The sequence below is a fragment of the Ochotona curzoniae genome, unplaced genomic scaffold (assembly GCF_017591425.1).
Source record: "Ochotona curzoniae isolate NIBS_2020 unplaced genomic scaffold, NIBS_Ocur_1.0 scaffold_1037, whole genome shotgun sequence".
NCBI lineage: Eukaryota > Metazoa > Chordata > Mammalia > Lagomorpha > Ochotonidae > Ochotona > Ochotona curzoniae.
In genome coordinates, this window is record NW_024467083.1 from 31,123,152 (window position 1) to 31,150,609 (window position 27,458).

The following is a 27,458-nucleotide window of genomic DNA, read 5'->3' on the forward strand; positions in this document are numbered from 1 at the left end:
GTGATTGTTTCTGGAATGTGGAATGTGTGCATGAATTTTCTGACATAACTAAGGAAGCATTATTACTTAGTTATCACGTGCAGAGGTTCACAGAAAACTAAAGCAGCTGAATTACTGTGCTTTTGTTTTGTAGGGAGGGGAAGGTGACCAAGTTTAAAGCTACAAAAAAAAATTGTGACATTGTTGTTAGGGTCTCAACAAAATCCTTCTCCATTTTCCTGTCTTCCATTTATATATTTTCTTCCTTCTTCCTCTGCAAACACAATGGAACTTTCCATTTTAAGAGTGTTATGTTATTGACGTGGAATAGGAGGTTTTGGAAATTTTATCTAATTGATCAACCATAAAACAGTCGTGTTTTATCCCCATGTTCCCATGTCCCACCATCTCAGAAATCTGGTATTTTTCCTGACGAGAAAACAAATATGAAGTTGACATAATTTATTTCGTATTTTAGAGTGAGTTTATTTTGTTGAAGTTCAAGATTCTTTTAAGTGAACTATTTTAGAAGAACAAAAACAACTATGGCCAGATATGTGCAGTATTTATGAGGTCTCCCTTCCAACCACCCCTTGGATTTCACGCAGGTGTATTCTGAGCCTTCATTAGTCCAAACTGAAAGGGCCCAAAGACAAAGACATCAACATCTTCTATATTCTGAAGCCAAGTTGCAAATATGATACATTAAAATTAGAAAGAAGATGCTATTGAACAGAACACTTTTTTTTTCCCTGTGTCACCCATATCCAGAGTATATAAAAAAAGATCACCTGAACTAGAGTGGAATAGAATTTAGAGAAAAAGTATGTTTGGAGTAGGATCTGGAGTGTAGGCTGGGTATATGTAATTATCCATTCCCAGATGAGGTTGAGGAAGTAGTGAGTGAATGTAGGCCAGACTTTATGTATGGAGATCCCAGAGCTGCAAGGACACAGGCCTCCTTTTTCTAGTGTCACCAAGATTGATTGGAAACCTTGTAGAGAGCACCTCTCATGTTGGGGAGTGAAAAATGTGGTTTGGCACGTCTTGGCATGAGTGTTGGAGCAACTCACCCTCTGAATGTCTGTCAGAGATGTGAGAGGACATCTGAAAATAGTTATTGCTGTTGCCTTCCTGGATTCTTATCCATCCTCCTCTTCATCACTCTGGTCCAGGCACTTTTGTAATTGTCTTGATTCAAGAGATTCTAGGTCTCAGTATATTGTTTCACCCATCATATGATATATTTCATTTTGGATTCTAAACCTCAGGTCTCTTCTTTTTTTTTTAAAGATCTATTTTTATTTTTATTGGAAAGGCGGATATACAGAGAAGAGAGACGGAGAGGAAGATCTTCCATCCAATGATTCACTCCCCAAGTGAGCGCAATAGCCAATGCTATGCCGATCCGAAGCCAGGAGCCTCTTCTGGGTCTCCCACATGGGTGCAGGGTCCCAAGACTTTGGGCCAACCTCCACTGCTTTCCCGGGGCCACAGGCAGGGAGCTGGATGGGAAGTGGGGCCGCTGGGATTAGAACCGGCTCCCATATGGGATCCCGGGTGTGCAAGGCGAGGACCTTAACCACTGCACCATCGTGCCGGGCCCCTCAGGTCTCTTCTTTAATTAGTCCCTGTCTCTGTTTATTCATTCATTGATGCTTTCTTTTGCAGAGCCGTTTCCAGGATAAAAGTAATTTCCTGTCATTACTTTATTCAAAATATTTAGAAAAAATTAAAATTTTTCCCTCAAGTTCTTTTATTCTGTGCCAACTTGATTTCCTAAGATTGAATATTTTAGCCACTGTTTGGTCTTTGGCTGTGTGGCACTCTTCTTCAGCTTTCCCTTCTCTGTGAAACAGTTGGTGGCTTTAGTTGCAATGTAATAGGACCCAAGTTCTTTTGGCTTGTGTGTTGGTAAAATGTACTGCTCTTCTTGCATTGAGTCCATAGGTCTGAGTTAATAAGTTAAATGAGTTTCAATAGGAATTTGAGGTAATTACCTCCTTACTTTAACTGAAGTCACACTTTTCCTGGATGCACATTACTTTTCCCCAGGTACGGTGCAGGGCATTCGTTCTCCCTCCATTGTTTTGTGTCCTGGAGATGGGCACAACATAGTGTTTATTCACCACCACGGTTTCTTTCAACAGCCACTCCTGCACTGATACACATATACTCCACCTTCCTTTCACAATTTTTACCTGGATTAATTATGCCCTAGAATCATACTCAGTGATTTGGCAACTGTTTCTTTTTTTCCGCCTTGTCTACTGTCATCATTCTGGAAAACTTCAACAACCACGCAAGTGCCACATCTGCGACCTTTATGTTTTACACTCCTTTGATTTCCATCTCCACTCTGCTTCAGTCACTCATTCAAATGGTTACACCCCAAGACCGTTTTCTTCACCCTTAACTGCCCCACTTCTGAAGACTTGGACCTTAAAATTCCACTCATTGATCATGTGACATAGCCTTCTAACTCTTTCACTCTTGGGTCCTTCCTAAATCTGCTTTTAAAAAATAATTTGGGGACCTGGTGCTATGGTACAACAGGTAAAGCCACTACCTCCTGCGCCACATCCCTTCTGGGTGCTGGATCGAGTCTTGCCTCCTTCATTTCCCATCCAGCTCTCTGCTTATGTGCCTGGGAAAGCGGTGAAAGAGAGCCCATGAGTGAGATCCAGAAGAAGCTCCTGGCTCCTGGCTACAGACTAGCCTAGCTTCATCTGTTATGGTCATTTGGGGAATAAACCAGTGGTTGAAAGATCTCTGTCTCTTCATCTCTCTCTGTAACTTAGGCTTTCAAAGAATTAAATACTCCATGAAACTACCTTTGTTTTTTTCTCTTAGGTAATTGTGTATTTGCTACCCAGAGTTGAAAACAGTAAATGTTTTGCCGTATTTGCTTCACATCTTATAAAGTAATTGAGACTTTACAGATACATTTAAATCTCATGTATTTTCACCTGCAAGTTTTGCTATCAAAGTTTGGTATATATGTGTGTGTGTATGTGCACACATGTGCATAATAACTAATTACATATATAAGAAAATAAGTAATATGGGTAATCCAATATTCTAAAATGTCTTTTAAAATTTGCGTAGTGGTCTATGTAATTTTCATCTTTTTTCACTTTGGTTTTTCTGAAAATTCATGTTCACATAATAGTTAATTCCTTTTAAGTGCTCCTATCATCCTGATATAATGTAGTGTATTTTATCCATTTTCCTTAGTTGTTGCAAACAATGCTGTATTCAACAGCTTTATAAATTTATTCCCACACAAAATAGATCAGTATAATGTTGTGGCTGCACAGTTAGATTACATAATGCTTTTGTGTGAGTTAGAAAGTCTTCCTGTTTGCATGAATACAGTCCTTGGAGGATACAGGTTGGCAAATGGAAGGTGCCTAGAACAAAGACAAATGTAGTCAACTGAATGTAGCTCCTAACTAGGAATACATGCATTATTACGTGGTACATTGGTTGATTTCTGTGCCAGTTTGCTCCCTCTGGGCATCTCTGGGTAGTGGACAAATTGCACAGTTTTATGTGGTATTCTGGGTAAGAACAAAACTTTTGAGACAATTTGCTTTGTTTAGAATGCAAATTATGTGATCCCAGTCAATTATATAACTTTCATGCCTCATTTTCTGGTTAGTAAAATCGGGGCATGGACTGATCTATCTTGCAGGGTAATTGACAGTGATGTACTTAGGAATGCTTGGAGCATAGTCAATTTTACGTAACCATTAAATACTAGTATTGTCATGAAAGGGAAAATTCCTCTAAGTATTAGCACTACTGTTAGGTAGCTTATAAATATACCTATTCTTTATCCTTTCTCTTTACTGAAGTGATTCTCCAGGTTGCATATTTTATTTCTAGTTTGGCCCTTGGCTTCGAGATAATCTCCTTCAGGGTTTGTTGTACCTTGGAATAGTGGGCACTTTTATTTCTAGTATGATGGGTCCTGGTTGCTTTTGTTTGTCTGCTAGTCACCGAAATGCAGTCCTTCTTTCATGTATATCCTGGATTTCATCATAATTATACTTGAGAAATTGTGGGCCTCAGTCATGTTATAATACATGGTGGTTTTTGTCAGTTTACACATATATGTCATTTGACCTCACCAAATCTCTGAATACTGCCGGCAATCTCTCTGTCCCTTTTCTGGATATCTTGGCAGGTTTTTCAACTCTTTCTCACTCTGTTCAAGCCTTCTTTCTTCCTCCCTCTTCATCTTCCTTTCTGTACTTCATCTCCTTGATTGAGATGGGAGATTGATCTTAAACCTTCTAGTTTTGAGAAGAATATTTCCTTGAATAAATGATACATTGAATCTTAAAAAGAAAACAATGACTAAGTTATCAAGGTTATAGTTAGTTTTTATAAAACTTTAATTTTATGTTTTAAAAGCGCTTATTTGAAAAGAGAAGGATAAGGATAGAGAGAGAAAACTGATCTTCCATCTGCTGGTTTACTCCTGAAATGGTCTTAAATGATCTTAACAACCAGAGCTGGTTCAAATGGAAGCCAGGAGCTAGGAACTCCATGTGGGTCTCTCCGTGTGAGTTACAAGAACCAAGCATTTGAGCCATCATCTTCTGCTTTTCCAGGCATGTTAGTAGGAACATGGATCAGAAGCAGATCAGCCATGAGTTAATCTGGAATTCCTGCTTCATCACAACACCGGCCTCTCAATTAAAATCCCAATAATTTCCTTGTATGAGTATCATACTAGTAGATACCAGCCTTATGAAAGTTGGGATAAAGTGTTTTACCTTACAGAGTAAGCAATTTACAGCAAATGGTTAAGGGCTTTGTGTTGAATTGGAAGGCTGATGCTAGGTTAAGTGTTCTTTCTTGTTTTTAACTTATCTGGGGTATAAGGATTTTTCCCCCTCTGGTGTATTTAGTCATCATGGCTGTTGGGCAGGACACTAATTTTGTTTTTTCTGTAAGGGTAACAGTTGTGAATTCTCCTAACTTCATTTGTCTCTGTCATTTCTTCTGGGTCCTTGAGCTAGCAATGCTTCCTTTCTGCGATATTAACATAACAATCTCGTCTACAGTTTTCTTTCTCTGGTTTATAAGCATTATCACTAGTTCGTATTTTGTTATTGCATGCTTGCTATGTTTCTAGCACATACTTTAATTTTCTTCTTTGTAAAAGCCTTTTTTTACCTTGTCTATTATTTTCTCTTTACTACAAACTTCTTAAACTATCCTTCCTTTCCATGATTATATGTCATGATTATATAACAACTTCAGTAAGTTATAATAAAGATAGCCACTAACATTTATTACTACACTAGATATACTTTTTCTTCTTTTATTTTTAAAGATTTCTTTTATTTATTTGAAAGTTAGAGTGACAGAGAGAGGAAGGCAAGGAAAGATTTTCCATCCATTGATTCATTCTCCAAATGGCCATAATGATTGTGACGAGGCCAGGCTGAGACAGGAGCCAGAAATTCCATCTGGGTCTTCCACCTGGGTAGCAGGGCCCAGGTCCTTGAGCCATCATCCATTGCATTCTCAAGCTCATTATGAGGGAGCTGGATCAGAAGCAGAACAGCTGGAATTTGAACTGGTGTTCCCATATGAGATGTTGTCACAAATAGTGGCTTTATGTGCTGTGCTACAGCGTAGGCTCCTAGATAACTTTTCTAGGTGCTTTCCATATTATGCATGCAGCAGGCAATCCATAATTGCATATACACATAATTACAAATACATTTAAGGAACTATTTCAGGGCTGTCTATACGCTTATATTGGTTTGTGTTGTCTACTCTTCTGCCAGTATACTGTGGTTTTATTTGTTACAAAATATATTTTATTATCTTGTTCATTTCTAGCAAGAATTTTCTTTGCTTGGCTTGTAGAATACCACTTTTATCTGTGTCCTTTGCTTTTCTTCTCTGTCTTTCTGATACTCTTCCCTGTATCCTTCAGCTAAAGACATCTGTTATTTCTCCTCTGTGTGACTGCTAGGAATGGGACTGAGTTGTTATGGCTGTCTGTACTCTAGGGAACTTGCTGACTTAAGAGCTTTCACATTTGGAATGTTCTAGCTAGAATTTATATATGAAGGCCAAGTTGGGGTGAAGGCTGCTGCCAAGGAATCCTTTATATTTGGGATAAAGCAATTGAAGTGGGAGATTCTTGGGAGCATGGGAATAGGTCGGAGAATCGAACTGGAAATTTGGGTTGTTGGGAGAATTGGTTATAGGATCTATGTCTTTTAATGAATACAGTGCTGTGTGTGGTTGTTTATTATTAGTTCAAACTGAACTTCACGTAAAGTGTCAAAAAATGCCACTTCTGAAATTGAAGCTAATGAGGACCATTGACCGTGATGAGATAAACACAGTGTGAGGACATGAGTTAGGTGCAACAGTGATCCACCCTTAGAAACTGCTATGACCTGTGCTGCTAAGGGTAGGGAAAGGAGTGAATATTATTAGGTGTGTCTTCATCATTGTGCAGGAGAAGGGACTACTCTAATGATGGGTGTCTGGCTGTTGTTGTTCAGAGAGAAATTTAACCGAATTGGAGCAATATCATAGTAACAAATGTGTTTGGAGTCAGATATATATATGAAGGCTTGGCACAGTTATGGCTGTTGTGGACATTTATGGAGTGAATCAGCAGATAGGTGCTCTATCTGTTTCTCTTGTGTTTCAAATAAATAAATTTAAAATTTAAAAAGTAAGGTTAGGGGTGCCCAAAAGAAGACTTTTGTACTCATCTTTGTAGATCCAGAAATATACTCATACCAGTGTCCCACGGTTGATCAGATTTAGGAAAGCTGTGCGATTATAACTTAATTCCTTAACAGGAATGGGGAACTTTTTTTTCTACCAAGTGCCATCACAATATTTATAAAAGGCCATTCAAAATTATCAACCTAAAATCTAGCCTGGTACCGATTTATTGAATTTGTTGAAATTTGGTCTTCAGGGCCAGACCAGTGGGTTGTATATTCCCATGAGTCAGACGTTTCGCGTCCCTGCTAGGTACCAAAATAAGAGGAACAGAATGACAGTTTTTAAATTTATAGTTAGAAATGCGCTGTTTGAAATACTGGTGAGTGAATGATTTTTTCTTTTGGGAAAATTGTGAGCAGTTAAGTGAGTGTTTCAGGAATTTTCCTATTAAGTTTCCAGTCTGAGACAGATCGTTGTGTGATTCATCTGATGTATATTAGGCATCATGTACTGATACATTTGTTTTAAAACTGGGACGTGTTGGACTAGATACACCAGAGAAATCCTTCATGGACATTCTAACCTGGTCTCTGCGTCCTCCTTTTCCTGTGAAATAATTTGAGGTTTAGACAGAAGATTAGGAAACAATAAAATGAATTCTGTCTTGTTTAAGAAGCCTTGTGGTTTGTTTGTTACTCTTTCTGTGTCTCATTTTCTCCTCTTTAGAGGTGCCCACTATCCTGGTTGTGAGTTTATCAGTCTTATAAAGATGCTCAGATTTATCAAATATGTTTTAGCTGCCCTCTCTGAGACTGTTATGTATATTGTAAGACTATGTAAGTGGTATCTATCATACCATGTGTACATATTTTATAACTTTTCTTTCAATGGTATACTTTTGAAATTTCTCAGTGAGTATATGCCTGTGGGTCATTAATTTTAATTGTTATTTGGCATTTCAGTATACAGATAGATCATAGTTTAACTGTTCTTTCATTGAACTTTTAGGTTGTTAGTAATTTTTTTTTTTTTTTTTTTTGCTTTTACAAACTTGTATGGTTGCCAGATTGCTTCTTAAATGATTATTTTGGTAACCATCTAAGCTCTCCGTGGCTTAACTCATTGTACTATAGCACTGGCCCTATGGTTTCCTTGCTTTAGTGACCATCATAAAGTTGTTACATATTTTCTTTACATTTTTGCATAGTTAAGTCTTTAATTCACTTGATAGAGTTTTTGGCATATGGTATGAAATAAAGATATATATGTGGGAAGCTAATTATCTTGGCTTCATTAATTAAACGTTTCATCATGGGGCCCAGCGTGGTGGTCTAGCGACTGAAGTCCTCACCTTGAATGCTTCAGGATCCCATATGGGTGCCGGTTCTAATCCCAGTAGCCGTGCTTCCCATCCAGCTCCCTGCTTGTGGCCTGGGAGAGCAGTTGAGGACGGCCAGAAGCCTTGGGGTTCTGCACCTATGTTAGAGAGCAGGAGGAAGTTCCTGGCTCCTGGCTTCAGATTGGCTCAACTCCGGCTGTTGCAGTTACTTGGTGAGTGAATCATCAGGCTGATGATCTTTCTCTCTGTCTCTCCTCTCTGTATATCTGACTTTCCAATAAAAATAAATAAACCTTTTAAAAAAAGTTTCTCCATGTCCCATTGCCAGTGCTATCACATACCAAGTGTTCATGGGTCTATTTTTGGTTATTCTATTGCTTTGACTATCTGTCTCTAACAATTCCACTTTGTTTTAAGAATTATCACTTTGTGATATGTTTTGAGCTCAGGTGAGATGACACTATCTCCCTTGAGAGAGAGAGAGAGGTAGATACACACGGGGAGAGCTTCCATTTGCTGATTTACTTCCTAAATGCCTGCAGAATCAAGGGGCTGAAGCTGAGAAATGAGAATTCAATCCAGGTCTCACATATGGGTGGTAAGAATCTGATAATTTGATCTATCGAATGTCATCTGTTGCCTCCCAAAGTCTTCATTAGCTTCATTAGCTAGAATCAGGAGTGAAGCTGAGGATTGAACTTCGGTACTCTAACATGGGATATGGGTATGCTAACCAGTGTTTTAACTAGCTTGGTGATCACCTGTCCTAGCCATTTGTTGAACCTTTGCTCTTGTATGTAATTTTTGAATTAGTGTGTCACAAAAAGCCTTTAAACAACCAACTTTATTGAAGTATAATTTTTATTTGATAAAATGCACTGATTTTAGATATACAGTTCTATATTTTGAGAAAAATATATATCCATTTGTAATCATGCACAGAGACCCAGCCTAGTCCATCCTACATCTACCCAGGTTCTCCAGAGTGCCAGATGGTGCTGGTGTCTAGCCCAGCTTGGTGCGCCTAGCCCCAGTCCACACTTGTGCCTAGGGAGATTGCAGCCATATCCAGACCAGAACGCAACTTCCACTCTAGCCCCCGCACCCTCCCGTGGGAATCCCAATCCAGCAAGGGTGTACTCTCACAGCTCCCCAACCAAGTCTATTCCCAGCCCTAGATTATGTGCGTACCAGTGGTTGCTCTGACCCAGTTGGCTTAGCCCCTCCCCTGTCTCAGCCTTTGACTTTGATGCTGTGGCATAGTATCCCTGCCTCATGCAGACCAGTTGGTGTAAGAGCCTGGGCCGGAATGACATGTGCTCCATCTGATTTCTGTTCTTTTTTGTGAGTTGAAGTTTCCTGCCTAGTCCATCCCCTTCCAGTTGCACATCCTATTTTAGGATGCACCTTTGGGTGGTGCTGCCTTGATGTGCCAAGATTGCCATCGGTTCCTTTACCCGTAAGTGATGGCAGGTGCCATGGTCACTCCTAGCTTAGTCCATTGCCACCCCGGCTCATGAGCTAACCTGGGTGACTTGTATTTCCACAGGGTTGGGCCCACACTTTCCTCACATACTCTACCCCCGGACCAAGTTCTTTCATGTGCTGGTTAGTGTCTTGACCTTGCCAAATGTGACCAGTCCACTATTCCACCACCCAGTCAGATAATGGTACCTAGCCCTGTCAGACAGGCAGGTGTGTGGCAGTCAGTGATGCTCTATGCTAACAGCCCATCTCAGGATTCCTAATTGGGCTGGTGAATCAGTCTGGCCGAAATAGATCTTATGGATACTTCCCTCCAAACCATCAGGTCCCTTCATCTCTCACACTAAAACTGGCCTTATTCATGGGTGTCCCTAGGCAACAATTACATGTCCTAAAAACCCTAGAGTTTGCCACCGGGTGCCCAGCAGAGCAAGCACCACTTGATGTGCTGGCCACCTAAACCTAGGACTCAGACACTGCCTGGTGGCAGCGGCTTTAACTTAAATCCCCAGCATTGGGTCCAGCCTGGCGGGGGCACCCCCCACAGCTGCCACACTGCAGGGAGCTGTAGTTGCCCCCAACCCCAAGACCTGAACCCCTGGAAGTTTATATACTTTGATCAATATTTTCTTTTCTCTCTTCCCAACATCTGATCATAAGCCTCCTACTTTCTGCTTCTGTATATTGGATTTTTTAAAGATTCCATGTATAAATGAGATCAAGTAGTATTTGTCTTGATACTTTTTAGCTTGTTTCATTTATCTTAATGTCCTTCAGGTTCATCCATGTTGGAAATTAAAGGGTTTCCTTCTTTTCAAAGATAAATAATATTACAATGTTTGTATTTATCTACTATGTCACATTTTCCTTATCTAGCCACCTGTTGAAGAATACTTAAATTGGTTTCAGATTCTTCATTAATGTAAATAATGCTTTATTGAGCACAGAAGTAAAAATACCTTTTCAGGAAAGTGATTTTATTTATTTTCCTGGAAGTGGGATTGTTGGGTCATATGTATGTTAGTTCTATGTTTTGAGGAACCTCTGTACCTCTTTCTGTAGTAGCTATAACAATTTAAATTCTCACCAACAGTAATGTAAGAGTTCTCTTTTTACCACACTTTCACTAATGCTGTTATCTTTTGATTTTTTGATAATAGTCCTCCTAGCATCTTCAAGGTGACATTTCATTCTAGTTGTTGTGAATATTTCTAATGGATATTGATATTGAGTACTTTTTCATGTACCTGTTGCCTGTATGTTTTCTTTGTCTCTTTGCCCATTTTTATATTGTATTGTGTGTGTGTGTGTATGTTTGCTATTGAGCTTCTTGAGGTCTTTATGTAAGCATTTTTCCCATTCTGTAGGCTGCTTTATTATTATTATTATTTTAAATTCCTTGTGCTGGGCAGAATCTTTTCAATCTGATGTCTCAATTAGTTTGCTTTTTTTGCTTGTGTTCTTAGTGTCATATCCAAAAAGTCATTATTAAGACAATTATAGAATTTCAGCTATTTTTAAGTCTAGCAGTTTGTCTTACTGAGTTTAAAATTTTTAAAAATACATTTGAGTTGTTATGAAGTAGAGGATTTTGTGAAATAGATGGTTTGTTTTGACTTGACCACATGTTGAGAAGTATTATGAAGCAGATTGAGACAGATGTCAATGTTTGATTATCATTTATTTGTTTTTAATTTTAATGTAATACAATTGTTCAAATCCAATCACTTGAAGCATATATTTTAGTTAACCTGTTGAATTCTGTTTAGCAGTGGCAGATAGTGTTCCTTTCCATTCGGATTTGGATGGTATTTCTCTAGATGAAATGGCTAATTAACTAGAAAAGTGGATTTGAGATGTTGCTTTCCTGTGGTATAGCTCCTCTAAAGATTTTGAATATAGGGCAGTTTATTGGAAATAGAGGATAAGCTCTTTCTTGATGTAACTAAATTGACCATAAATCAATTTAGATTCATTGATTCTAAACCAATTCATTTCTGCTCTTTAAGAAATTATGTTCCTTTTCACTGGCTAGGGAGGAGCAACTGAAATATGTTTTAATGCCACTAGCCGGTTAAAGATGTACCAAAGTTTGAAAAGAAAATTAAGTATTAGTGCTACATTTTGCTTTTATGACATTCTACCTTCTGCTACTGCTAACACAGAATGCACTGATAATTAGATTGTATTTTGCTGTACGAGTAATCCTAAGTTCCATAATTGACAATGCATACATAATATTTTGTTTTTAGAAGTGCAAACTTAGCCTTGACATCACTGCTAATTGGACAACAAGCTATTAAAAGATACTTTAATTGAAACCCGAGTTCTTTAAGTGTTTTGTATTACTCTCCAAAATGTATTACTCCACACTAATTATTTATTCAGCTGAATATTTCCTAACAAGTAGCCCAAACACCCTAGATTTGGAAGAAACCCAATAGCAATGAAAGGACTGTAAGGATAAAAGAAAAAGAGAGGAAGAACTTTCATGATTAATTGATTATTTAAAAGTAACAGTTTGTTATTTTTAAAATTATTTCTTCACTTAATTTTAGTTGTGTTTATCATTTGTTCTTAGAATTAAGTCCTCAGCTCTTGGACATATTCATAGAATGGAGTCCTACTAACAAATCTTTACTTTCCCCTTCACAATAACTTCTCCCTCTTCTCTGATAACAATAGCTACCTTGTCTGTTGTCCTCATTGCAAACTGACACTTTATTGATAGTATGGGATTTAGATTATTCATAAGGTATGATTTATTCAAAGCCACACCCTGAAGACCACTCTACTTCTCTATAATTGTGTTTTGGTTGCCCTTCACTACAGTTTGAATGTCTACATCTAGATTCCCATCTTCCTCTTGAGCCAGACATATATTGTTGAGAGCTAGAACACTGACTGGATCCAGAAATATACTGTCCTGAGCTTGAGGGACATGAGCCAGATCCATATTGTCTGGAACTTGATGAGGGGCAAGAAGCAGCTCCACATTGTTCAGAGCCAGAACACTGACCAGATCCGGAACTATACTGTCCTGAGCTTGAGGAATATGAACAGGGTGCATATTGTTCAGAACTAGAACACTGACCATAACCAGAACCATATTGTTCAGAACTTGATGATGAACATGGGCCGGATCCACATTGCTCATAGTTAGGACACTGATGTGACCCAGATACATGTTGGCTGTGGCTAGAATAATGACCTGAAAAAGATCCAGGTTGACCATAACCTGTAGACTGACCTGAAGTAGTGCCCTGTTCACTGTGGCAGGAAGAATTACCTGATCCTGAACTACATCCACCATAACTAGAAGGCTTACTTGAACCATATTCATGTTGACCATAGCTGGAAGACTGGCCACAGCACGGCTGTCCTGTTGTTGAACCACGTTGTCCATAACTAGAAGACTGGCTGAAGCCAGATCCATGTTGACTAGAATGAGAAGATTGGCCTGAGCCAGATCCTTGTTGCCCATAACCAGAAGACTGACCTGATCCTGACCTTTGTGGGCTGAACCCAGAAGATTGTTGTGACTGAGACTGTTGTCGGCTGTGGCAAGATTGACTTGAGCCAGATCCCAGCTGACCATGGCCAGAGGATTGACCTAAGCCAGACTGATTTTGCCCAAAGCCAGAAGACTGGCTTGATCCAGACCCATGTTGGCCATATCTGGAAGACTGACCTAGACCTGACCCTTGTTGGCTGTGGCTAGAAGACTGGCTTGATCCAGACCCATGTCGTCCATACCTGGAAGACTGACCTAGACCTGACCCTTGTTGGCTGTGGCTAGAAGACTGGCTTGATCCAGACCCATGTCGTCCATACCTGGAAGACTGACCTAGACCTGACCCTTGTTGGCTGTGGCTAGAAGACTGGCTTGATCCAGACCCATGTTGGCCATACCTGGAAGATTGACCTAGACCTGACCCTTGTTGGCTGTGGCTAAAAGACTGGCTTGATCCAGACCCATGTTGGCCATACCTGGAAGACTGACCTAGACCTGACCCTTGTTGGCTGTGGCTAGAAGACTGGCTTGATCCAGACCCATGTCGTCCATACCTGGAAGACTGACCTAGACCTGACCCTTGTTGGCTGTGGCTAGAAGACTGGCTTGATCCAGACCCATGTTGTCCATATCTGGAAGATTGACCTAGACCTGACCCTTGTTGGCTGTGGCTAGAAGACTGGCTTGATCCAGACCCATGTTGGCCATACCTGAAAGACTGACCTGATCCAGAGCCAGACTGTCCTAAGCTGGATTCATGCTGGCTAAAACCAGAGGATTCTCTTGTGCCGGAACCATGTCTCCTGTGGCTGGGAAACTGGCCTGAAGCAGACCCATGTTGGTCATAGCTAGATGACTGGTTGAAGCCAGATCCTTGCTGACCATAGTTGGAAGACTGTCCTGAGCTGGACCCATGTTGACCACAGCACGACTGTCCTGTTGTTGAACCATGTTGTCCATAACTGGAGGATTGGCTTAAACCAGATCCTTGTTGACTAGAGCCAGAAGATTGTCTTGATCTGGATGCTTGTTGCCCAAAGCCAGAGGGCTGACCTGATTCAAAGCCCTGTTGTCTGTGGCTAGAAGACTGCCTGGAACTAGATCCATGTTGGCCATAACTAGAAGATTGACTTGACCCAGACCCATGCTGACCATAGCTGAAAGACTGTCCTGAGCTGGATCCATGTTGGCCACAGCACGACTGTCCTGATGTTGAACTGTGATGTCCATAACTAGATGATTGGCTTAAACCAGAACCTTGCTGCCCATAACCAGAAGACTGACCTGATCCTGACCTTTGTGGGCTGAACCCAGAAGATTGTTGTGATTGAGACTCTTGTCGGCTGTGGCAAGAAGATTGATTGGAACCAGATCCCAGCTGACCATGGCCAGAGGATTGACCTAAGCCAGACTGATTTTGCCCAAAGCCAGAAGAATGACCGGAGCCAGGCCCACGCTGGCCATATCTGGAAGACTGACCTAGACCTGACCCTTGTTGACTATGGCTAGAGGATTGACTTGATCCAGACCCATGTCGGTCATACCTGGAAGACCGGCCTGATCCAGAGCCAGACTGACCTAAACTGGATTCATGCTGGCTAAAACCAGAGGATTCTCTTGTGCCAGAACCATGTCTCCTGTGGCTGGAAAACTGGCTTGAAGCAGACCCATGTTGGTCGTAGTTAGATGACTGATTGAAGCCAGATCCTTGCTGACCATAGTTGGAAGACTGTCCTGAACTGGACCCATGTTGACCACAGCACGAATGACCTGTTGTTGAACCATGTTGTCCATAACTGGAGGATTGGCTTAAACCAGATCCTTGTTGCCCATAACCAGAAGACTGACCTGATCCTGACCTTTGTGGGCTGAACCCAGAAGATTGTTGTGATTGAGACTCTTGTCGGCTGTGGCAAGAAGATTGATTGGAACCAGATCCCAGCTGACCATGGCCAGAGGATTGACCTAAGCCATGCTGATTTTGCCCAAAGCCAGAAGACTGGCTTGATCCAGACCCATGCTGACCATATCTGGAAGACTGACCTAGTCCTGACCCTTGTTGGCTGTGGTTAGAAGATTGATTAGAGCCATACCCTTGCTGACCATGCCTGGCAGACTGACCTAAGCCAGATTCATGCTGACTAAAGCTAGAGGATTCTCTTGAGCTAGACCTATGTCTCATGTGGCTGTGAAGCTGGCCTGAAGCAGACCCATGTTGGTCGTAGCTAGGAGTCTCCCCTGAGCTAGATCCATGTTGGCCACAACATGATGACTGTCCTGTTGTTGAACCATGTTGTCCATAACTAGAAGACTGGCTAAAGCCAGATCCTTGTTGCCCATAACCAGAAGACTGACCTGATCCTGACCTTTGTGGGCTGAACCCAGAAGATTGTTGTGATTGAGACTGTTGCCAGTGAGTACTAGATTGACTTGAGCCAGATCCCAGCTGACCATGGCCAGAGGATTGACCTAAGCCAGACTGATTTTGCCCAAAGCCAGAAGACTGGCTTGATCCAGACCCATGTTGGCCATATCTTGAAGACTGACCTAGACCTGACCCTTGTTGACTATGGCTAGATGATTGACTTGAGCCAGAGCTATGTCGTCCATACCTGGAAGACTGACCTAGACCTGACCCTTGTTGGCTGTGGCTAGAAGACTGGCTTGATCCAGACCCATGTCGTCCATACCTGGAAGACTGACCTAGACCTGACCCTTGTTGGCTGTGGCTAGAAGACTGGCTTGATCCAGACCCATGTCGTCCATACCTGGAAGATTGACCTAGACCTGACCCTTGTTGGCTGTGGCTAGAAGACTGGCTTGATCCAGACCCATGTCGTCCATACCTGGAAGACTGACCTAGACCTGACCCTTGTTGGCTGTGGCTAGAAGACTGGCTTGATCCAGACCCATGTTGGCCATACCTGGAAGACTGACCTAGACCTGACCCTTGTTGGCTGTGGCTAGAAGACTGGCTTGATCCAGACACATGTTGTCCATATCTGGAAGATTGACCTAGACCTGACCCTTGTTGGCTGTGGCTAGAAGACTGGCTTGATCCAGACCCATGTTGGCCATACCTGAAAGACTGACCTGATCCAGAGCCAGACTGTCCTAAGCTGGATTCATGCTGGCTAAAACCAGAGGATTCTCTTGTGCCGGAACCATGTCTCCTGTGGCTGGGAAACTGGCCTGAAGCAGACCCATGTTGGTCATAGCTAGATGACTGGTTGAAGCCAGATCCTTGCTGACCATAGTTGGAAGACTGTCCTGAGCTGGACCCATGTTGACCACAGCACGACTGTCCTGTTGTTGAACCATGTTGTCCATAACTGGAGGATTGGCTTAAACCAGATCCTTGTTGACTAGAGCCAGAAGATTGTCTTGATCTGGATGCTTGTTGCCCAAAGCCAGAGGGTTGACCTGATTCAAAGCCCTGTTGTCTGTGGCTAGAAGACTGCCTGGAACTAGATCCATGTTGGCCATAACTAGAAGATTGACTTGACCCAGACCCATGCTGACCATAGCTGAAAGACTGTCCTGAGCTGGATCCATGTTGGCCACAGCACGACTGTCCTGATGTTGAACTGTGATGTCCATAACTAGATGATTGGCCTAAGCCAGATCCTTGTTGACCACAGCCTGAAGATTGTCCTGAGCTGGATCCATGTTGGCCACAGCAGGATGACTGTCTTGATGTAGAACTGTTTTGTCCATTACTTGTGGATTGACCTAAGCCAGACCCATATTCTTCAAAACTTGAGGATCTTCCTGACCCAGATCTGTGTTTTTGCTGTCCCCAGTTTCTGGATGTACCGCTTGAGTTGGATTCCTGTGTTCTTTGACTGGAAGACTGGCCTGAGGGAGACCTATGTTTTCCATAACCAGAGTGCTCACTTGAAGTAGAACAATATCCCTCTTTTTCACAGTGTCCAGATTGATATGTAGTGTTTGTTTCATGCCTTCTGTTTTGATAGTTCTGACCTGAACCAGATTCATGAGTGCAGCACGTGTGCCTCTCAGATTCATCTTGCTGTTGAGAGCCATGCTTGTTTTTCTCACTATTCTTGAAGTGGTCCAAACTTGAATCTGTCCTTTCTTCAGAGCTTTGCCTATGTCCAGATCTAGACAAGCCTCTTTCATGTCCCAGTTTTCTAGAGCTGGACCTCAGTTTGTTTCTGTTTTTTCCTCTGGAGCCCCTGAAATAGGAGTCCTTCTCTCCTGCACTTGAACTTGAATATCTAGAAGAGGATTCTTGCTTATTTTCTTCTCTGTCCTCTGTTTCACTCTGTTCCTCTTGGTGCTGGTGGCTGTGATCTCTTTGCTTTGACCCTGAAGCTTGGCAGTAATCCTTGCCAATGATTTTATTACAAGCATGAGCTAACCTGTATATCATCAGAAGATACTCAGTAAAACTCACTTTCTTGTTATGGTCTCGATCCAGACTTTGCATGATGACATCTACAGTATCTGGATCATCTGGATTCTGCATAAAACAAGGGTGAAAAGACAGGAGACCTTTGTCAGTCTGGACTACACACCCAGATAGTCAATTGAAGGATATAGTAATATGAATGTTTGCCATATTTAAGTGGAGGCCAATTGCATAGTTCTTTAGGCTGACTTGTCCTATCCTGAGTAGAGAGAAAGGAATACGAACTTAATAATTCAGTGAGAAATAGCTATGAGCCATTTCTATGAGCACCTAAAGGTTAAAAGCAAATAAAGGGATTTTTTGGGAGGGGCGTAAAAATCTGAGGTATGAATTATTTAATAATTTGACTATATTCATTATGTATGACTTATTTATTTTTCTAGTGTAAGTAGGCAATTAATCAAAAAGCTTTATTTGAATCAGGCATCTTCCTTACATTGTATTTTATGATAGAGCAAAGCAGTGAACAAGTTTTGTTCATAACAAAATGAAATTGAAAGTTTATTGAGTTAGAGACAAAATCTTAATTTATTGATAAAGTTTCTATAAGTACATCAGAAAGGAATCACTGAGGATCAAAGAAGTGTTAATAAGAGGATGTGATTTCTTTTGAAGGATGGGTTAAGATTAGTGAAATGGAAGAATCAAGAAGGGAAATAGAATTGTTCCACATAGAGGAAATGATAGAAACAAAGGGCAAAAGTGAGAGAAGGCATGGCTTTTCTTAGGAACTGAAAAAAGTCAGGATTGCTAGATCTAGACACTAAGGAGTTAAGAGATATTACTAGAAAGATAATCAGATGCCAGAAAATGATTTTAAGTCATTCTAAGAAACATTAAACTTAGGAACAGATGGAAGCTGTTAAAGGCTTTTGAACATCTAATATTGAGATTGGAAAAGGTGGTGGCTATTTTAAGAGTCAATTGATGAACTAGATGAAAATTGGGAGGTGGTGGTACCTGCCAAGACAGAAGACATCAGTAATGGCCCATGGTTTTGCCTTGGGCAAAAAGGATAAAAAGGTTTAGAGCAGAAGATGATGAGATTCATTCATGACTCTTGTAAGATATCCATAGGAATCTGAGTAGTATTCAGTTGGCAGTTGAATGTAAGGAATTGAAGCTAAAGAGCTAGATAAGTTCCCAAATCTTCTTTCCAAAGCCAACAAGTTTAATTTGGTAACCACCTTCTTTTGTGATTGGGTGTGTGTGTTGGGGGGAGGGAATAAGAGTCAATTTCCTGAATTCATAGGCCTTACAGTGCTGTAATTTCAGAAATGGGCACTTGTGGGGGGTAGAATTCAGAATTGAATAAAGACAAAAGAAAGATGCATTTTATATAGTTTGTAATTTTTCTGAGGCCTGTCATTTCTGTTCCATAGAATTGTTTCTATAGATAGGACATTTTAAAATCCGTGGATTCTTTTACTTAGTAGGATCATTTACCTTGATCATGTTATGGAAACTCTTGTGGGCTAGTTAGTTTTTTTTTTAAATGTATTTAACAAGCCCGGTTCTATCTGACCAAGTAGGTAGAATTCTTCAGTGTGTTAGACATATACAACAAAAAGATAGGAGGGGTAGAAAATAGAATTTCTGTAGAATTAGTCCTGGTGTCAAGTTCTTACCTTCAGAATTTGGTGAAACTCATTTTCCAAAAGTTCTTTCAGCTCTGTCTTGTTCAACATGTCACACTCCCCATTCTGGATGGCATATTGGTAGAAAACATCGATGGTAGTGATAATACTTTGTAGGAGCTTAGACATCGTTTCACAAAGTTAACCTGAAGGGGAGGAAAAGAGACCTGCCTCTGAATTTTTTTTCTTTCTTTCTTAAATACATGCATAACTCCATCATTTGTGATAATTGTTCAGATTAATCAGCATGATTATCCTATTGTAATTGACTTATTCAAAGTTGAATGACTTGTTCAAGCCCTGTAGTAAGAGAGTGATGAAATTAGGAACAATGCATATTGCTAATTTCCATTTCTGAATAAACACAGAAGCAATGACTTTGTGTTTTGAGCTGTTGGTCTCTAACAAGGATATTGTATTTAGGAGCCATGGAAATCTGGAGTGTGCCAGACCTTTCATTTCCTCTGTTCCTCCCAAGTTTTTAGAAATTCCATTGTGGAGGATAGTCTATTATCTACATTGCATGTGTGACTCCAGCTAAGGAGCAGTGGTAACTAACCTGGACCTTCCAGACTTCTAGGCTTGAGAATATAGACAAAGTGAGTAAAACCAGCAATAAGCTTAGATGATATAAAGCTGCGAGGCATCTGCTTTCACATTCAGCTTCTGTTTCCATTCTTCAGGCAGGGACTGACTCTCAGGTCATACAGGTTAAAAACTGAGACAAAAAGCTCTGTACTAAAGGAGACAATCTGCCTAGTGGATCATTAGATTCCCATTATCTTAAGGAAGTATCCTAAAGAAAGGAGGTACTATCCGTAGTTCAACTGTTACTTCATTTTCTTCCTCAAATTAATGATTACAATGAAGTCCCCCAAAGTAGACTACAAATAAGCCTGGTTTTAGTGCCTCTTTGCCTCAGGTCGCATCTTGGACCTTCCTCATTGCTCTCATTCGGTTCTCATGGAGTGGAGCTGAACCCCAGTTTACTCACCTAGTTCACCAGAGGAACAGGAGGGCAGTCTGAAGCAGCTTGCAGGGTGTTGCTAGTTGGGGAGAGTGGCCTTTTTATAGAGAACATAATGGTCTGTCTTAGGGAGGAGTTGTTGTGGAGATGTCCCAATTCACTCCTAAACAAGTCCGGCTCCTTCTCCATCTCCACCTCCCAGGTGTTTACCTCCTCACTTCCTCACATGTTCACCTGAGATTGCATTAGCAGTTCCCAAATCTGGGCTAGTATCAGCCCCACCTGCCCGAGTCTCAGGACACTTCACAGAGAGGCCTCTTCACGTGCTGGCCAAACTATCTTCTAGTACAATGTATTGGTAATAAATTGCGTGGACTTCGATAGATATCAAATGAAATGTGTGCAGGTATATCATGACACAGATGTCAGAGAATTTTGATAGTGTTTAGAAAGAACTTAAAAAGTTATCTAGTCAAGTGCTCTTATTCTAAGTTAAGTTTTCTTGTCTACAATACCAACCAAGGTGTTATCTAATGTAGTGTTATTTCATTTTGGGATGAATAAAAGCTACAGAATCACCCCTGTACCTACTCTTTATCAGAACTAAGTGGCTGTTTGTCAGAATAGCTTTCATTTCAGCCACACTATAACCTTAGGAAGAAATGCCTGCTTTTTAAAAAATCTATTTTATTGTTTTTATTTGAAAGATTTCCAGAGAGAAGGAGAGACTGAAAGAAAAATCGTCCATCTGCTGGTTCATTTCCCAAGTGACCACAACAGATGGAGCTGAACGTATCTGAAGCCAGGAGCCAGGAACCTCTTCCAGGTCTTCCACATGGTACAGGATTCCAAAGCTTTGGACCATCTTCCACTGCTTTCCCAGGCCACAAGCAGGGAGCTGGAAGAGAAATAGAACAGCTGGGACACAAATCAGTGCCCATATGGAATCCGGTACTTTAAGGGGGAGAATTAGCCATTTGAGCCATTATGTTGATCCTAAAATGCATGCTCTTTAATATTGTCCAAAGTGCCTCATGGTCTGAGCTGGCTTATCTCTGTCTGGTTCCACTTATTTTTTCTGTAAACCCCTTTATGTTCCATGGAAACTTTTAGTATTCCTGAATACTAAAATATACTATTTCATGTTTTTCTGAAAATATTTTCCCTCATTATCTGCTTAGTAAATTTCTCTTTCTTTAAAATCCACATTTTTTGGAGGCTGCACATTGACTCAACTGGCAAATCTTCCACCTCCTAGAGTCAGAATCCCACATGAGTGCCAGTTTGTGTCCACTTCCCATCCAGCTCCCTGCTTGTGGCCTGGGAAGGCAGTCGAGGATGGCCCAATGCCTTGGGATCCTGCACCCATGCGGGAAACCTGGAAGAGGCTCCTCGCGTTGGATTGGGTCAGCTCCGGCCATTGCGGTCGTTTGTGAAATGACCAGGGGATGGAAGATCTTTCTAACTCTCCTTTTTTTCTTTAAATCTGCCTTTCAATATACACAAATACAGCTTTTTAAAAAAGCAATCTACATTGTCCCTCATGTAGAAAATGTTTCTTGAATTACTCAGGTGCGCTCATTTGTTTACTTTGTTTATTTTATTAGATTTTTAAAATTAGTTCATTATGAAATTAATGTTTAATATGAAAATTAGGAAATATTGATAGACAAAGAAACGAAAATCAAAATACCTGTAAACCCACTAGCCCAAGATAACTACTATTAGTTATTTGATGTATATCCTTCATATACACATGTAGATATGTGTGTCTCTGTGTGTACCATTTCTACACTATGAGCTCGTTGGGGAGTAGGAATGGGCATCCCATATTTATTTGTTTGTCCCTTGGAAATCTAGTATATTGTTTGATATGTAAAGGTCTCCAATAAATGCTTGTCAGTTTGAAGTGAACTGGAAGAGGAGCAGAGGTCATGACTGCAGTCCTTTGTATTCAACTAATTCCTGTTTTTTTTTTTTTTTTATCCACAGTGGGGCTGGGGTCTGTCCTTTCACTCTCTGTGGCTCAGGGGACATGATTTCACCAGAATATGAGTGAAATCTTTGCATTGAGACTCAGTGAGTGGCCCTTTTAGGACCCTGCTCTGGTGCCATGCATCGCACACGTATATCACAGGTTTCATTGGAAATCTGTGAAGTTGTATAGATTTAACACTTCTGTAATATGGCCATCAGAAGGAGTAGCCGCAACTATTGGCAAATGATATATTACATGTTTAAAAATTCAACCATTGCTAGACTACGTGCTTTCTTCCAAGAACTACCCAGAGGCCCATAGGTCACTATTCACTTAATGATGGTGTTCTGAATGCCTGATTTGGGCCAGGTTACCAGGCTTCATCAGAACAATGATCTTCTAAAAGGTGTGACTGAGACTCGGAATGAAGGAGAGGTGGAACTTGCTGAGTGAAGACTGGTTTCCTGCAGGAGTCAGCTGCTGCCACAGAGGGAGGACACAGTTGCAGATGAAGACTGTTCCTGTTGGACATGCTTGTGAGGCCAGTGTTCTGCCAAAATCAGAGCAGTGAACTTCACTGGATAGTAAATATTACAGGCTCTGCGTGCCAGGAGTTCCTAGATATACATGCAACACCTCTGTTGTTGTAACTTGAAATAGGTCATAGATGACATGAGAAGAAATGAGTAAGACTCTTTGAATAACATAGTTAAAGGCATGAGCCTTTAAAATTCACATAATGTCATATTTTTTTCAATCACTTGCAAACATAAAAAATTCATTAGTAATTGATCATGAGCTAGATACGGCCTGTGAGTTGTAGCTTAGTATCCTCTGCTCCTCGTCTGCATTTGCTTTTTAGGAAGTATCTCCAGCAGAGGAGAATCTAAAGATAAGGAAAGGGTTGGAAAGCATGGGACATCAGAACCACTAATTCATGTGTGAGGAAAAAGTGCACATGGACATGTGAATCTCATCATGTGTGGGGAGACAGGGGAAGGACAAAACAAAGGACCTTTGGCTTCATGTGAGGAAGATGTTTGTGACATCTGCATTTATGGAAAATACAGTAAGTTCTTTGTGAAGTAACTCTTCATTATTGAAGGTATTTTCATGTATTTTGATACATGTACTTTTCATGTATTAAAGATATTACTAAGACTATTCAAACAATATTATACTATTATAAAAACTAATTCTAGTGCTAATCATGCACTTTGCAGTGCTGGCATCCTATATGGGTAATAGTTTGGGTCTCCACCGCTCCATTCCCTATCCAGCTCCTTGCTTGTGGACTGGGAAAGCAGCAGAGGATGGCTCGGATCTTTGGGCCCCTGTATCCACATGAGAGACCCAGAAGCTCCTGGCTGCTGGCTTCTGGCTTTGGATTGGTTCGGCCACTTGGGAAGTGAACCAGCTGAGCTCCCTCGCTCTCTGTCTCTCCTTCTCTCTGTAAATCTGCCTTTTAAGTAAAGATGAGTAAATCTTTAAAAATCCTTTTAGTGCTTTATTTTTTGAATATCTGACTCAAGATTTATTCCTTGATTTGTGTTATGAAAATGAGAGCACATTGAATATACATTTGACTTCTCTTTCTGTTGAGAATTACTAATGTAAGAGTATGCACACATTATTATAAAATTCCTTCCTAAAGCTGACATCATGATTTTACTGGAGTGTGTACTCCACACTAACAGCACTAACAGAGCTATCCATATTCTCTCATTATAAGTTTGACTAGTGGTTTTTCGTCTTGGAGACAATACAATTTAGGAGAAACTATTTGTAATGGGATGTGCAGAGTTCTGGGTTTTTTAGTGCTATTCTCTATTAGCAGAAGAAATGAAATGCATTCTGCTTGCAGTGGAGTGCTGTACATGCCGAGGTGTGTAATTTCCTTAATCTCCACTACTCCCTGACAAGTAGGTATTGTTATTATCTCTGCTTTGTAGATGAGAAAACTGAATCGCAAAGAAAATGTGCTAGTAACTCATTTCAAATCATTTGCTGTTACATGGAAGGGCCTGTTCATGTCTTGGAAAAGCAGGATTTTGGAGATAATTTTTGAGGAATGTAATACTTGTCTTTAAAACAAAATAGGGGCAGGTGTTTGGTGTAGCTGTTAAGACATCCATCGGATTGCCTGCTACCCATAGCAGAGTGATTTGAGTTCTGGCTCTGCTTTCAACTGTAGCTTCCTGTTGATGCACACTTTGGAAGGCAACAGGTGGTAAGTCAGTAGTTGAGTCCTTGCCACTAATGTGGGAGACCTGGATTGAGCTTTCTGCTTCTGGTGTTGGCTCGAGGCCTTTGTAGGCACTTGGGGAGTGAACCAGAGGATGAAAGATCTGTGTCTCTGTCTCTTTGCCTTTCAAAAGTTGAAATAAATAAGCTGGTGAGGATGCCCAATGATATTCTCATAGGATCCCTGTTCAAACTTACCTTTGACTCTGGAAGGTAGAGGGGTGTGCCTGTAGCACCGTCTGCTGGGTCTTAAGGAAATTTCCTAGAAAGTCCTTTTTTTTCCTTGCCCTTTCTGTCCATTTATGGTAGTTTTTGTAGCTTACTATCTAAAAATGACCCAAATATTTGTCTTCTTCAGTGTATAAATATATATATGCTATGAATTTACATAATTTTATATAAACATCTTGTTTTGGGTTTAATTAGAGGATTAAATATGAAAGCTTAAGTTGTGAGGTTTCTGCCTAATTAAATATTACACATGACTCTGGTAGAGAATCTTACAGCATCAAATCTGATCAATGTGACTGACTGCAATTCCCTTGAGTTGATAGAAAGTATCTAAGGAGTTGATTTCAGAAAAAGAAATTTCATAAAAATGTTTGATAAAAGCTTAAAGTCACGTATACAGAGAGGAGGAGAGACAGACAGGAAGATCTTTCGTCCGATGACTCACTCCCCAAGTGACCGCAATGGCTGGTGCAGTGCCAGTCTGAAGCCAGGAGCCAGGAACTTCCTTGAGGTCTCCCACACGGGTGCAGGGTCCCAACGCTTTGGTCCATCCTCTACTGCTTTCCCAGGCCACAAGCAGGGAGCTGGATGGAAAGTGGAGCTGTTGGGACTAGAACCGGCACTTATATGGGATCCTGGCGCATTCAAGATGAGGACTTTAGCTGCTAGGTCATTGCGCCGTGCCCCTATATCTTCTTTTTTGTTCTATTACCCTGCATTATAAATGGTAAGATTGCAAACTGATTCAAAAGGTAGAGAACTAAGGGTGGAGCTTTGGAACACAGAAATGTGTAAGTACAGGCCATGAAAGAGGAACCCTCAAAAAGGCATAAGAAATATTATGGAAAATAAAACTGTATTGAAGACTAGACTGAGAAGAGAAGAGAAGAGAAGAGAAGAGAAGAGAAGAGAAGAGAAGAGAAGAGAAGAGAAGAGAAGAGACCCTCATGTCAGGAGGATTTTCTCCAGGCTGAGTCCTGGGTTTCTGTGTTGGACTTAAACGTTGTATATTAGTAACTCCCTGGTACTGAGGAGTCAATAAAAATCACTACCCACAAAATAGCCATAAGTAAGTTCAAGTGGGCTTCTTGAACTGAAGGGAGACCATCTGTGACTTGATTCTGAACATCTCTCTGATTTTCTGATTGTCCTTCACTGCCAATGGCATGACCATACTTAATCCCTGATTTTTTTTTCTTTTTTGGGTGCTTCTTCAGTCTGTATGGATGATGAAATGCGAGATGTGAGATGACCCAGATTGCTCATGTATTTAGATTCATTTTTCTTTTGTGTTGGACACAAGAGATTCTCAAGTAGACTCAGTTTGTGAGTAGATGTCCAACTTTGATAGAATTTGGATTGTCTCCTGATTGCCCACGACAGGAACAACAGGAGTCACCTATTATTCTTGCGCTAGATCTGACTCCTTTTAATACTCAAGAATCTTAAGATGACTTATCATGGGAAGGAAAAGATTGCATTCTGATTGTCCTTCACTCTTCTCTGGGTCCTTCTTGTCTGCTTTTACTGGATACGGTCTGTGTAAATGATTATTATATATGTGTAGGTTGTGAATGTCCACAGCTGTCTCTTGTCTCAGGAACTCCTTCCTGTTTAACCACTGCTGAAGTTTCAGTTTCCTCTTGTTGTAGAGCCTATTACTGAAGATCATATTTATTATGGGTATATATCAGCTGTTCTTCTGATTGTCACACTATCCCAACTAGGCGTCTGCCCTGTAGCCTTGCTGATGGCATGTCAGAGGACTAATTTTTTGTTAAACTTCTGATTATAAGGTAATTCAAAGTATGACGTAAAAATTTTAACACAGTGATGAAAGGGGGAAGAGGGTGGGAATGAGGGAGGGAACTATCATTATCTTCTTAAAATTGTATGTTTAAATATATATAAAACTTGTTTCCTTTTTGTAAGCAAAAAACTGAAAAACCAATTTTCTTATGTATACTGGGATAGATGTTATAGAGTCTTTAGTATAAAGTACCCTTGGAAATTTAGACATGCCAGCAGTGTTGGGAAGCATGATCTGGGTGATTCTAATTTGTTTTGTTTTATTTTTAAAGTTTTGGCCATTGTCAGGTATCCCCAGAAGTGTCCATTCTCTGTCTCTTATGTTAGTGACATTACCATCTTTATGGGTGTTTCAAACTAGTGATCCCTCAGTCATTCTTTATTTCTCTCTCTCTTTTTTTTCATCTTGTCACTCAAAGGACTGCCACATCGTATCAGTCCCATCTCCAATTTCTCTCTTGGGCCAAGCATGTTCCTCAGCATTGTTAGCTTTATTTTGGCTCTTGTTTCCTTTCATGTGTATTGTTTCTAAATTTTAAAATTTTTGTCTGCTATCAAGTTATCTCCACATCAGTCCTTCCCCATCGCTATCAGATTCACCTTCCTGTAATGAAAGCACAAGCTTATGTGACAAAGAAAGGGGAAGGCAGGGGCATTGTACTTGTCTAGAAGGCACGTCTATCTCTCTAGACCCTCCAGTCATGTCATAGGTCGGGTACAACATTTATGGGTGGCAGGTAGTCTGTGGGTCACGTAAACCAGGTAGGCTGACAGGTCACGTGGGCCACACCTGCTTATCAAGGAAGTCCCAACATAGGATGTCCAAGGATAGAGAAGAGAGAGTGCAGTCCATCACTTTTGCTTGTATGAACAGTGAATAGGCCAGGCTGAGGTCTTGATTAGCCAAAACCACTGTCAGGTGTTCCCTTGGGGACATGGTGTGCTATATGCCTATGACCTTCCACATAGGCAAGCAGGCAGAAATACAGGGGTGATCTCCCGTAGCAGAGATAACTATAGTATTGTTGTGCATTGTTAGTATAATCATGGAATACAGTTCCAGAGGTCCTTCAGGTACGGTTGTATGTCAGCCATGATGTACTTTTATATGGAAGTTCTAGAT

General features: G+C 40.7%; 1 protein-coding gene across 1 annotated transcript in view; it reads right to left on the bottom strand.

The window, feature by feature from the left end:
* Nucleotides 1–12,311: 12,311 nt before the first annotated feature.
* FLG (filaggrin) overlaps nucleotides 12,312–27,458 on the bottom strand; it is a 37,520-nt gene continuing 22,373 nt past the window's right edge. The window contains exons 11-13 of the mRNA XM_040999071.1: nucleotides 19,098–19,226; nucleotides 12,615–17,520; nucleotides 12,312–12,565 (exon numbers count right to left, since the gene is read on the bottom strand). Coding sequence (XP_040855005.1) covers nucleotides 12,312–12,565; nucleotides 12,615–17,520; nucleotides 19,098–19,226 — 5,289 coding nt within the window. The remainder of the gene's footprint in view (nucleotides 12,566–12,614; nucleotides 17,521–19,097; nucleotides 19,227–27,458) is intronic.